At 37.1% G+C, this 13,573-nt stretch overlaps 1 protein-coding gene across 1 annotated transcript in view; it reads left to right on the plus strand.

The window, feature by feature from the left end:
* The window catches only part of LIN9 (lin-9 DREAM MuvB core complex component), a 39,523-nt gene that overhangs the window by 23,073 nt on the left and 2,877 nt on the right, over nt 1–13,573 (plus strand). The window contains exons 7-13 of the mRNA XM_040060022.1: nt 2,130–2,287; nt 3,405–3,538; nt 4,496–4,615; nt 4,788–4,889; nt 9,569–9,649; nt 12,929–13,054; nt 13,381–13,563. Coding sequence (XP_039915956.1) covers nt 2,130–2,287; nt 3,405–3,538; nt 4,496–4,615; nt 4,788–4,889; nt 9,569–9,649; nt 12,929–13,054; nt 13,381–13,563 — 904 coding nt within the window. The remainder of the gene's footprint in view (nt 1–2,129; nt 2,288–3,404; nt 3,539–4,495; nt 4,616–4,787; nt 4,890–9,568; nt 9,650–12,928; nt 13,055–13,380; nt 13,564–13,573) is intronic.

Consider the following 13,573-nt stretch of genomic DNA (forward strand, 5'->3'; position numbering starts at 1 on the left):
ATATCAGCATTTAAATTTGTATTTTTAAGAGCACGAGTCAAAAAACATCAGGTTATATTTGCTGTTCCTGATAAAAGGCTCTGGACATGATTAGAAGGACTAATATGAAGTCTATATTGCCTCTTTTTTTTTTTTTTTTTTTTTTCCCCTCCAATTTTGTTATCTTGCTATGGTTAGCCATTCTTCTCCTCAATGGAGTTGGAAAGATCTGATCTGCATTTTGCGACTTCATATTCACAGCCCACTGCAAGCATTATTTCACACCTCTTCCTCCCCAGTAGTAAATATGAAGTCAATAGCATCAATAAATGAGAATATCCAAGCAGGCTCTTCAGAAGTTTCCCAACCACCATCCCTCTTTACCTCTGCCATGTACCTTTCCAGATATTTTAAATTCCTGATGAGGACCACTGAAATAGTACATAATTCCAGGTAAACCCATTCTGCTCTTTGGTGGTAGACTGGTAAGTGGGACACACACCTGCAGCCTCAATCTATAACAGAATTTCTAGGCTTTGCAGAGACTAGTGGTGATTTTTGTGCTGATAGTGGTTGGAAAGCCTCATATGGGACCCTTCAGTGCAGTGCAGCTCTGCATTAGCTGACAAAAGTACCTCACAGCTTCAGTTCATTCTTGCTTATGTTTTTTTCCCATGTCTTGCTTAGGACTAGGATCTCATTGTGTTAACACTGGGAGAAAACAGGTGGCCTATGCCCCGTATAACTTAGAAAACACGTGTAAGATAAAAGGCAACTGATGTGTGCATATAGAGTGTGAAACTGCTGGTCAGTGTAAAACAAAATGGTCTCAGCATCCTGACAGCTTGGTGCTTACAGTCTTCTTATACACAATGCCAGGAAGAGAAATTGTGGAGAAAAGTGAAAGGGCTTTGTGGACCTCTCCCAGTTAGTGGTATACAGAAGAAAACCTAAGAATGTTTGTTTCAGCATGTAATAGGAGAGTAGTAGAAGCAGACTTGGAAAAAGGAGCTAACTTCTTAGTACTGGGATGGAGATAACCGAGGAACATCTTGAAGGGATTTAGATTGGAAAATAATTTGTAGTGTAGTAGAGGGAACCAGCAGCAGAGTTTACAATGCCTTCTAAAATAATTTTATAAAATAAAATTTCTTATTAATCAGTATATAACTGTGTGAGTTCCACAGAAAATGTTTACTCTGCATTTGACTGCAGTAAAGCAATTAACAAAGATGGCAAATTATTTGATAAATAACTTTCTGCAATCAGGCCAATTAAAATAGCACTTGTGCGCCTTTTTAAAGTTACTTCTTTCATTGACACAAGAATGAAGAAACTTTTTTTTAGTAAACAATGAAAGATGGGATTGAGTCCTTAATGTCTTTATGCTTATCTCCTTCATGAGTCTTGCCTATTCAGTAGGTTAGAAATGAAAATTAATAAAAAGTAAGCACTTTGGGAGTAAGCCTTCCATCTTTTAGATTGCATTTTAAGAATGACCCCCAAAATGGGGAAGGGGACTACTACAGAAGATCTGAATTTGCACAGAAGTCCCAGATCAAATAAACTTTTATTATGATCAATCTCAGAACAGTTCATCTGCGTATCAGAGATCTTGGGGCTGTGATCTGCACAGGCACAAGGAGATGAGACAGAGAAGTGCCCTTTTATGTGCTGAGTCTGGTGCCCTTTCATACTCAGTTTGTTTAATTGAGCTAACAAGCACACGTGAAAGGGATCTCCTGTGTATCACTAAGCGCTGGCAGCCAGGGCGCTCACACGACGCCCTCCTCACACGCATTGGACTGGCATCCAGAATAAACTGGGTCCAGCTTTAGCTTTGTTCTGATCCTAGCTGGATCTTTATAAGCAGAAAAAATCCTAAAAAGCTGTTCTCTTTAGATATACTAATGCAACAGTTTCTATTCCTATTGTTTTAAAATAGACTCTTAATTTTAAGGGTGAGAATTCTGAGGAGTAAGATTGTCTAAATGCATTAAATGAGATTTTTTTCTTTTGAACACATCACCCCAAGCTTTTTCATTTTCTCTCACTGATTTTTTAAACTGTGCCTATTTATTTGATGTGCTCTCAGATGTATGTGATTTCAGTGATGAATTTAAGTATAATTTTATCTGATGATACAACAGGTGTTCCTCTGCATTCTTTGAGGAAGAGAGGTCAGCGTTAAAACAGAAACGGCAGAAAATCAGACTTTTGCAGCAGCGGAAAGTTGCAGATCTTTCACAGTTCAAAGATCTTCCAGAAGAAATTCCATTACCACTTGTAATAGGAACAAAAGTTACAGGTAATTTCTTAAAAACAAACAAAATAAGCAGTCACGTGTATTTTGCAAGGATTTTAGTAAGTAATAATGCATATAGTGCACATAATTATAATAAATGTAAAACATAAAATTTTTGTCGGGTTTTTTGTTAGTCCATTGAGAAGGTGCTTGTGAAGATTAGGTGGTATTTTTAAAACAGTGATAGAGTTCTGAGGTGCAAACTTACTATGGCTTATTATTTCTGCTGTTCAATTTGTAGGGTTTTTTACATGACTAGTTTTTTACATATGTAAAAAAGTTTGGTGAGAGGGAGATGCTTAATTTCAAAATATTGAGTGTTGTCTGATTTTAAAATCTGACCTAATATAAAACTTGAACTTTATTTTCTTATAAACATAAAACTACCTCTTTTGAAACAGATAAACAATTATATTGCAGTATAGTTGGACATGTATGCTAAATATGACATTGCCTTACTACAAAACCTTACACATAACTGAGGAAGGAATATTGCTAAAAACATTCCACAGGTTTTTTTCTAGTTTTATGGAAATTTGAATTCCTCCCTCCTGTCTGATTTTGGTCCAGGTGCTTTTTATTTTCAATTTAGCATCTCCTATTCAAGCCACTACTGTTCATTGCATTATTTGTGTTGAATACCACTGCTCTTAGCTCTTGCTGAAGAGCAGGCATGCACCACACTGCCTGTCCTCACTCTCCTAGACCTGTATCCTTGAACTGCCTTCCACACTGTTTTTTGCTAAATATACTGTCATCAGAGGAGGTGTTCAGAGAGAAATGCTGGGCAAAATCATCTGGAAATTGACTTTTGCCTGCAAGATCTGTCTGTCAGAAAGTATGGTATGAAATAGTGGGAGTTTCTTAGACATAAGTGTAGTGCTAAGGATTAGATTTGGGAAATATTTGACCTTCAAACTTAAATTTTGTAAAAAATTTGGTAATGTTTCTATTACATACTTTTTTCTGGGTTTGCTTTTTTATTTTTTCCATTTAATCTATGACTTTTAAGTATATGTATAAAGAATGACTTGGAAGAGATGTTATAAATCTGGTTTTGTTATTTGTATCTTAGCATTGTAATGTTTGGTTTCTGGGTTCTCCTGTGGTTTCTTTTCAGCCCGTTTGCGAGGTGTCCATGATGGTCTGTTCACTGGACAAATAGATGCTGTTGACACTCTTAACGCTACCTACAGAGTGACTTTTGACAGGGCAGGTCTTGGAACACACACAGTCCCAGATTATGAAGTTCTTGTAAGTATTAATGACACATTCTAATAGTAGCTGTAATAAGAAAATGAAATTTAAAAAATCCATCATGATATGATTTAACCAAAAATAAGAATATGAAAAAAATTGCACCCAGCTGGTATTGTCATAAAGTAGAAACAAGCCTAACAGATGCATGGGAAATTCCAGGATCGTGAACTTCTACTGTTTATGGTTTTACAGACCAGGATAACCCTCTATGATTAAAGCATAATGGCTCAGAGTAGAACAATTTACTAGACCAACTATTGTAGGCTGTTCCAATAGCCTGAGTTCAATAAGAAGAAACACAATGAGTAGTATAAGATCCCAAAGAGAATTCTGCAATGGGATCCTGCCAGGATTTGCAGAAAATGTTCAAGAAAGCCTGTCCCTTTGTGATTTGCCAAAGTCAGGAAAGGCCTGTGGAAGTTGCAAACAAGTGTTATGAGTTGACTGAACTTGATTTTGAAATCTCTTGTGCTAATGAAGCTACCTGGGAGGATGTTGTTTTGGTCAAACAACTGGAGATTATTTCCTAGCTCCTAGGCTTTGTTCCTGCCAGACAGTCTAACCTGGACTGCAAGATTTCTGGAGGACCTCACTGTCTTTTGTATCTTGGGTAGTGTTGGATCTACATAATTCTTCTAGTCTCTGTCATGGTCTGAGTCTGGAGCCTCTGATGAACTCCTGTTGTGATTCGTCAGCCAATAGCATTTTTGGAAACGTTCTTGCAGGTTTTATTTGATGTGATGTCAGAACACTTTGGAAACTCCAGCAACACACGAGGATTTTGAAGCTCCTGCCTAAACCAAAAGCAAAACGTTAATCTCTTCATGCTGTCGGGTTGGGGTGTGAATAGGCACTACTAGTCCAAATCCCAGAAATAAATTGTGTTCCAAAAGGGTAAAAATTAACCAGACACTGAAGTATATCCTTCCTTTCCCTTTGCCTGTGTGGCAGAGCAATGAGCCTCATGAGACCATGCCGATCGCTGCCTTTGGACAGAAGCAACGACCTTCGCGCTTCTTCATGACTCCTCCCCGACTGCCGTACACACCTTCACTCCAGTCTCCAATCACAGTAAGTTACTTTTTTCAAGGGGTATCAATCACTCAAGTATTTTTGATACACATTGAAGCTGATACCTTAAGAAGTTTTTGAGATTAATTTTCTGATGTTATTTAGCAAGATCAAAATTTTAGCAATGCCTTCTAAAAAGAAGCTGTTCATTTAGATGTTTTATCCTTTATAGGACAGTGATCCTTTATTAGGACAATCTTCATGGAAAAACAAAATTTCAGGCACAGATAGTGAAACACTAGGAGGCTTTCCAGTAGAATTCCTCATTCAAGTGGTAAGTATTAACCGCAGCTCTTAATTTTGTTGTTTATTGTCCTTTTCTCTTTATTCTGACAGTTCTGCAGTTCAATGACCTTCTGTTAATTAATGATATATATGGTAATAGCCAAAATAACTTTTGAAGAGATGTTCATATTTGTTTTTATTCCCCCTTCTTAATTTTCTCACTTGTTTATAACCTTTGAAATATGCTGCTTTTCAGACCACAGACATCTTCAAAAGTTATTTTCCCAACTCTACCGTTTTGTCTTTAAAAAAAGCATTATTTCTACGTGTAGACTTCAAGACTATTTATTTAAAATATACTTGCATTGTGCAAAGAACATTTGCCTATATGCATTATCATATATTTTTTATGTTATATAATGTTCTGCCCTCTTGGAGAAGAAAAGCAGCGTTCATTTCCACACAAGCAAACGTTCATTTTATAGATACATGAAAAATACCTTTTTGTCTTCACCTTTACGAAATAATTCCTCAGTGGTTTTTGTGCACCAGTTCAGAAGTGCACAGACAAGTAATGTTAGGAAGCTGAGGTTCACTGAATATTAAAACACATTGAAGCATTTTCCAGGATGATGGAAGAATGTAATTGCTCATGTTGGCTTAGCTTAAGATCAGTGATTGAAGTCTTTAACAAGGAAAGCAGTTTTGAACAAAGGAGATTGGAACGATTCACGTTTAAAATATTAAGAACTGAGAAACAAAATGCCTCTCAGATTTCAAAGTCTGTGTAATTGGTCAAAAGAATAAATTTGTATATTGTATTGTGTATTTGTACACAGTAACATTTGGGCCATTCAACATAATGAATTTTATTTGACAGAATCATTTATTCAGAGGACACTTGTATGAAGCTGATTTTGAAAAAGGTGGCATGGCATCTAGCTTAGCTAAGAAAATTTAAAATAGATGTGGTTGCTATAAGATTAATTATTGTAAAATTGACATACACAAAAGATACAGTCTTTATGGATTAAACTGTATCTGCAGCTGTCCTGTTTGAGTCACAGAGTATGATCGGTGAGACTAGGGAACTAAGGTGTATTGAGCTTTACATCTACTTAGTACATCAAGTAGATCTGTTTATGATATTATTTCTGCATTTTAAATATGAAAATGTGTGATTTGTCAGTCATGTCTGGTTGTGTATTACTACTCAGTATAAGGAATTCTGAGTTTTACAAGTATAGGCCTCTTGTATTGCAAATGGTGGCATTTTACAAAGATACCTCATTAATATGTATTTTTGCTTGAAGATATTCAAAATACTTTGAACAAAAACAATCCACAGATTTTTGGTGTTTGTCTATTTGAGCAACAACCAAGAATCACAAGGCTTAAACATTTATGGAAGGACTTGAAGCATTTTTGAGAATCAGTTTTTTAATTAGAAGTTTGAGGAGGTGCTGAAATACGTGAGACTGGTGAATGCTGGTTATGGATTGTGCTGAATTCACCAGTCCAGATATATTTTTATGTTAAGGGTTGCTGCTCAGGTTATTTTAGCCTTTCTGATGGACTGGTACTTAAAAAAAGTCAAATCCCTTTTTCTGATTTAATGTTGATTCAGGAAGTAAATGGTCAAAAACAATTTGATTCCAAGAAAACTTTCTGGAAAGCTATTGCCAGGCAGTTATTCATAAGACCACAAATAAACAATTTTATGGGAAGATTTTTGGACAAAACAGAAAATACAGAGCACGCTTCGAATAAGGTTTCAACCCATCCCCTAATTTCCCTTATCTGAAATTAATTTGGAAGAAGAGGAAGTGAATCCAAAATCACAGGCATACAATGACTAATAAATGTTAGGCATATTCTCTTTGCCTATAACTTGAAGTTGCAAGCAAACATTGGGACTTGTAACAACTGTTTTAATCATTGTTCTACACTTAGATTTTCTAAATCTTTATATTTATTACTACATGTTACATGTTGACATCTGAGACTGTGGACTAATGTATTAGAAGACTGGCTCAAAAACTAACATGATATTAATAATAAGGTCAGCAATAAATGAGTAATATTTTTTAAAGGTCTTTCATGCTTAATTCATTATGTAACGTACGCTTAAATATTTCATATGCTATATGGCAGATCAAAAGCGTTAGATTGCGTTTGTACATTCTAGCCAGTATTTAAATTTGGAGGCCGTTTTTCCAAGCATTCAGCTACAGTTTTTTAAATTTTCCTTCCTCCCTGCTTCCTTTTTTGTTTTGGCCTGAAGAATGCGGTCGGGAGGCAGCGGGGTAGGACGAAGCAGACGTTGGCAGGGTCGCTGCATGCCCGGGAGAGGGAGTGTGGTGATGCGGCACGGGCACAGCGGTGACCTGGTGTCTGCATGTGGGGAAAGGAGGGATCCTCCCAGCTGAAATGCAGGAGGAGCAATCTCAGAACGGGTACTCGGTTTTTGGCTGTTTTCTCCTTAGGAAAATTTTGGAAATACTGCATAGTAAGTTATCACACACTGCATTTTGAAAAGCTCGTATTTTATGACTAACAAATGAAATCAGAAGTGAAAATCAGAAGTGAAACATTCTGGTTGGGTTGTTCCTTCATTTCTTTTAATGTGGAAAAGCATTGTACTAAAGACTTGTGTCCAGTTTATTGAGAACTATAAATTGCAGCAGTAAACAGAATGAGTTATGGTGAAAATTTCTCAAGACAAATAGGGCTGGACTGAATTACAGCATTCATTGGCAAATGAAAATGAAGGTCTATGTAATAAAACATACCCCTGAAAGGAAGTTGGTGGACATGATAGATACAGTGAAAATCCTTACAACAGATTATCCTGATCACTGGAATATACCTTGGAATAGGAGGAATATAATAGAAAATCCAAGCTCATCAAATGGAGAACTAGCACTGTGCATCCTCACATATGTCTGCACGTCAAAGTAGAAGTTAATCAAATGCCTTGCAGATTTGGGGAACAAATTATATATTCTGCATTAACTTGGGGACTCATCAACTTCATGAAGGAGAAGAATGTGTTAGGCAGTTGCTGGATGGTGATGACAGCAGAGCTTGACAAGTAACTTTTTGGCAGCAGTAGCAGATGGTGTACAGTGCTTTTCTTCCTCCCAGGTGTTTTATTGGCAACACGAACACTTGTGTGATGTGTTAGAAACTAGATCAGAGAGACAATCCAGCTCACAAGTAACAATTTTGCTTTTCTTTCTTGCCCCTTCTGATTTTTTTTTTTTTTGTCATTCTCTCTTCTGTAATTGGGTTCTTCATGCAAAATGCAAAGAGCAAAAATGCAAGTGCTGGCACTGGGGGACAGCACGAGGACAGGAATGAGCAGCTGGAGTTGGGAGGCTGATAACTTAGGCAGTGTTGCCTCTGTGCCTCTGACCATGGCTCACAGTCCACTTGTAAGATGCATCTGGCAAAATATTTGGAGTAGAAGGAGAGAAGTATTGATGTCATTTTACAGGTTTAGTTTCCAGGTGGGTCATTCAGAATACTGTTACAGGCTTCCTGTGCTCACACACAGGAAAGATGGCAGTGAATGGAAAAAGATACAAAAAGGGCCACAAAAGTTTAAGACATGAAGAGCTCTTTAAGGGAGTGGAGTCTGAAAAGGCTTGGGTTGTGATTAGTCTGGTGGAAGAACAGTGGAGAAGAGATGCTTTTATTGTCTCTGAATAAACGGTTAAAATAAGGAGGGAACACAATATTTATCTGAAAACCAGCTTTGTCTATTTGGCAATTTCAAACAAATTACTATCAAGTGAAAATGAATGCATTTAGCATGGAAATTCCCAAAATATTCCTCATTAGCTGAAAGAGATCCTGGAACGATTTTCTAATTACAATTTGTGAGGGCAAGCAACCTGGCTGCATTGAGACTGAACTTAAAAATCACAAAAGGGATTATATATAAATCAGATATGTGTTGAACTAGGAGTTTCTATTTCTCCCAGTCCCATGTTTCACTGCTAGGATGCACTTAACCCCTCTGGAATTTATAAAACCTGAATTTCTTTGCTCTGCTTACTCCAGTAATAAAAGTGTTGCTGGTTGTAGTGAAGCTAGGATTTCTCTCAGGGCCCTGGAGTATGAATAGTTTTAGGAGTGATGAGTGTGTTGAAAGTGCTCCCAGTGATTTCCACTTCAGTCTGCTGGGTCCCCAGGGCAGGAGACACAGGATATTCCCATTACAAAAGAGGGAAATGGAAAGCCCAGATTTGTTCTATATAAAATAGATCCAATCTCTATACCAGGGTTTACTGCAGGAGTTTACACAAAGGGCTAGTGCTGAGAACTGTGGGGGGGAAAAAAGGTGCAGTAAGGTGAGTGATACTGAATGTAGTATCATGAGCATAACACCCTTCACTCCTTCAGCCTATTAAAAAAACCCCAAAAAACGGTTCTTCAGCCTCTAGCTGGCCATAAATCATGTTAGCCTTCCTACAGGGAATTTCAGCTGATAGATTTTAGCATTCATCAATTTAGGGCCCTTGGAATCACTTTAAAAATCTCTGGAAAATTCATCATTGAATTTTAATTAATTTTTATTTTGGCTTCTTAACTTGATCAACAACAGAGAAATACATTCTAAATTATGAAAGAAACCGGTATTTTTTTTTAATCTTTAATTTCTATGGCAATTCAAAACTGCTTCAGGACCTATTCTTTCTAAAAATAGTTCCTTTGTTCTAGACCAGGTTATCGAAAATCCTTATGATCAAGAAGGAACACATCAAACAATTGAGAGAGATGAATACGGAAGCAGAAAAGCTGGTGAGAATGTTCTCTTTTTGGTTATTAAAGCAGGATATGCTTTAACATCTAATGCAAGTAAATTTAATTAGGAATATAGCCTAATAAGACCTGTATTTTATTGCTTGCTATGACATGAAATGTCTTTATTATTTTTAAAGACAAGTCAGAGAGGTCAGTTGTTTCAAATATGGTTTTCCTTTGAAAGCACTGTGCTTTGGAAAATGATTGTTAACATTGGAATAACACGTCAGTTAACACATAAAGTAAGGAAATGCCGTGTACCTTGAGAATTTGGCATACACGTCTGTGTGGTAAGATATTTATGCTGAAACTGTTTTTGCAGATGGTAAATACTTATTATCTCAGCTTTCTGGTTAAAGCACTCACTAATTTCAGAGATTTTTGTGTAAAGCCATAAGTGCCCTTGACTGGCATTTAAAGTTACAGTCCCACAGCAGCTACAGCGTAATTAACAGCAGCAGCAGAATAGTTTTTCTTACTAACTTTATTTAATCAGCAGTCAGTAAATCAAAATTACAGGAGTGGCTCTTCTACCACCCTTGGCTATAAATTAACTTGAGAAAGCTCTCAGCCTCAGCCTTCTGCCAGCATCCATCCAGGCTGTTGTCTCTGCAGTGTACAGAAGGCAAAAGGTTGGTGGAGCAGAAGAAGGGTCCCTTTTATTTCCTGAAACAAAACAGTTGATTTTTTTTCCAGGTAAAATATTTGAATGTTGAAAGATGTGATTTATTGTGGTGAGATTTCTCTTTGTGCCTTCAATGATCATGTGCATGTGTGCATTTTGGTACTCCGCTTCCTACTGCCCCATCCCTGTGTCTCTGTAATTTTCTTCTTCTGTGCCATGATGTTGTTCTTCAAAACCTTATCATTTCAGTTACTGCATTATTTTTCCTGTACATCAAATGTTTTGTCTTTTTGTGTGTTAGTAACTAAACTAGATGCAAAGAGAAGTAAGATTAAAACATGTCATTGCAACCTGCAACTCAGATAATGAAAAATACCAACTCTTATTAAATACATTTTTCTGAGATATTTGTACATTTATATAGATAAGGAGATCCATAGGAATGACAGTATCCTTCCTCCAGCAAGAATCTGAGTGTTAGCTCAGCTATTAAGTCATAAATTACCTGTATTGTTACTTTTCTTTATCTCCTTATTCCACAAAATTGGAAGAGCTAAAAAGCAACTGGGAATGAAATCTAGAAATAGATGCTAAATTTGATACATTTTAGCTCAATTGTAACCTGGCTAAGGACTTAGAGATACTTTGAAATTCTTCCCTGCTCTATTTCCTTTGAAAACCAGCCATCATAAAGCAACCCCCATTACTACTCAAGGCTGTCCTGATAAAAATAGAGGATGTGATACTTTCCTATTGGGCCATATTCTTAGCTCATCTTCTAATCTTCTTTGTCCCTTGGCAATCCCATCTATGTTTGTGCCACTGAATATGTGTTGCTTCTCCTTTAACATATTTTTTCTTTGAAAAAGATTTTTTTTCTCACCCCAGTTCACTTCAACACCAATAACATACCTGAACATGAATAAAATTGAATCCTTTGAGTTCATTCAGGTGAACTTTAATTGTCAGACTTTGGTAATAATTCATACGTTTGTCATTTGATAATTGTTAGAGTACCACTGCTGTTTGGTTTAAAGTAATCTTTTTATGAAGACTTCTGTTTAATGATTGATTCAATATAGAAATAAATGGAACTGACCAAAATCAGAAATGGTACTGAATGTAGGCCATTATTATCGGGCAATAATAATAAATTTACATGAGTCAGGGGATGCCTTCAGAGGAGCTATTAATGTATACAACTGTACATTTTTTGTCTCATTTTTCTTGACATCACTGTACTAGTCTGGGTTGCAGGCTGTAAACAAATTACTGTGTACATAAACCAGTAAACATTTGGATAAAGAAGTATAAATTGAAAGGACCTGCAATAAAAACAAGGTAGAGGTAATGCCAGTTGTCTCAGGGAAGCATCTAGATCCTTGGTGACAGAGGTGGTACCTGCTTCCATCTACTGAAAGCCATCCATCTTTTGTCAGTTTAGCTGTTGAGTGTTCAGGTCTTGGGTTGTGCCCAGGTCACAAACAGTGCTGGTGCTGAGAAATATTTCTTTTGCCATCACTAGCACAGAATGTCCTTAGCCTTTCCTCTCCAACAGGGAATTCATATTTGTCTGCAGCTTTCACAGCTAAGCTGGAGCAGTTCAGTTTGCTCTAAGGGAACTGGTCACTGCAGAAGGTCTGAAAGATTTGACTTTTTATATTCCAGAGCTGCAGAAAGTATGCCAAATTTATGCCACTTTCCAGTTAATTCTGAAAATATAGTGCTAGTTTAAAGCCCTGTTAAGTTGGTATTTGGATTTGTAAATCCCTGGAGATCGTCTCAGTGATGAGGTTTAATGGGGAATTTTGAACTGAACTCATAACTTAAACCTTTCATGTTTTTGACCAGGATGGAGGCTCTTGACTTTGCAATTTGCTTTATCTTGTGTGTGAAATCCGTAGCTACAAATTTTGATTGTAGGAGGTACCTGTATCTCAATCCTATGGCTGGAACTACCTCTAGCTTCTCTTGCAAGAGGCAATTTGGAGATGAAATTTTACGATATATTGTATGTTTTGTTTTAATTTCATAAATATCACACAAACAATGTCAAGCTGTGTTCTGAAAAGAGTTTAAGAACAAAGGTACTGTATTTTGGTATTTATTCTTTTCATGGAAAATCATGCTTAGAAAATACTGTTACCAAATATAAGTTCTAACTTTCTTTTTTGGCAGAAGTGTTAGCTGTAGCAGAAGGTGTGTAGCACTGAGTCATCCCCAAGTGACCAATAACTAACTAGCCAAATGTGCCTCCCATCCTGCAGCAGAGGTGGCCGAGGCCATAGTGTCCTGGACTGTTCCTCTGCTGGCAGGATAGTTTTTTGCTCAGCCAGTAGGGAAAAGCCATGCCCAGCTACTGGAGGAATAAGCAGGTCAGACCACAGTCATCTTCTCTAGCATTTACCACCATAGATTATTGTAGGACTTCAGGAAGGAAATAAAAGCATGGTTGTTACCTACACAGTTTCACTTGGAGTTATAAATAGTAATACTGTATTTTAATATTTTGTATGTTAACATTTTTCTGTCTGACACCAGGATTTCAAATATCTCAGTACCATTTTCAAGTAAAAACTCATTTTGATGAGTTCAAAATCTATAACTGTACAGTATCGCATTGACTTTAATATGCTTTGTGTTTTCCACAGAAATCCTATTCCATGCCAATCGGCATTGAGTTTCAGAGGAGATATGCAACTATTGTTCTAGATCTAGAACAACTAAACAAAGACTTAAATAAAGTTTTGCATAAAGTCCAACAGTATTGCTATGAGGTAAGATTTTGCTGGAATCTCTGTGTACTTGGTAATTTTGTTCAACCTAAGTAGGAAAGGAAACAGTATTTCCTGGGAGTAGTGGGTAAGTGGAGGTCACTCTGAAATGAAACTCGGTAGCTGTGTTGGATTCCTTCTCTGACGAAGAGCTGCCTTTGAGCAACACTTTTCCTGATACCAGGGGCCTGTTCTGAAGTGGACATACATGAAGAAAAAACACTGTGTACTATACACGCACAAACTATCTTTGAAATCATCTCGTTTCACACATCCACCAAATGCAAAGGACATCTTCATTCTTAATTTCTCCCCTTGTATCTCTGCAGCTTGCTCCTGACCAGGGCCTCCAGCCTGCTGACCAGCCCACGGATCTGAGGCGCAGGTGTGAGGAGGAAGCTCAGGAGGTTGTCAGACAAGCAAATACCTTGTCAACAGGACAACTCTGTGTGGAGAGTGAAAATTTAACTGATCTTATCTCTAGACTTACAGCAATATTACTGCAAATTAAGGTAAAAAAGT

This window comes from Hirundo rustica, chromosome 3 (assembly GCF_015227805.2).
Source record: "Hirundo rustica isolate bHirRus1 chromosome 3, bHirRus1.pri.v3, whole genome shotgun sequence".
Taxonomy (NCBI): Eukaryota; Metazoa; Chordata; class Aves; order Passeriformes; family Hirundinidae; genus Hirundo; species Hirundo rustica.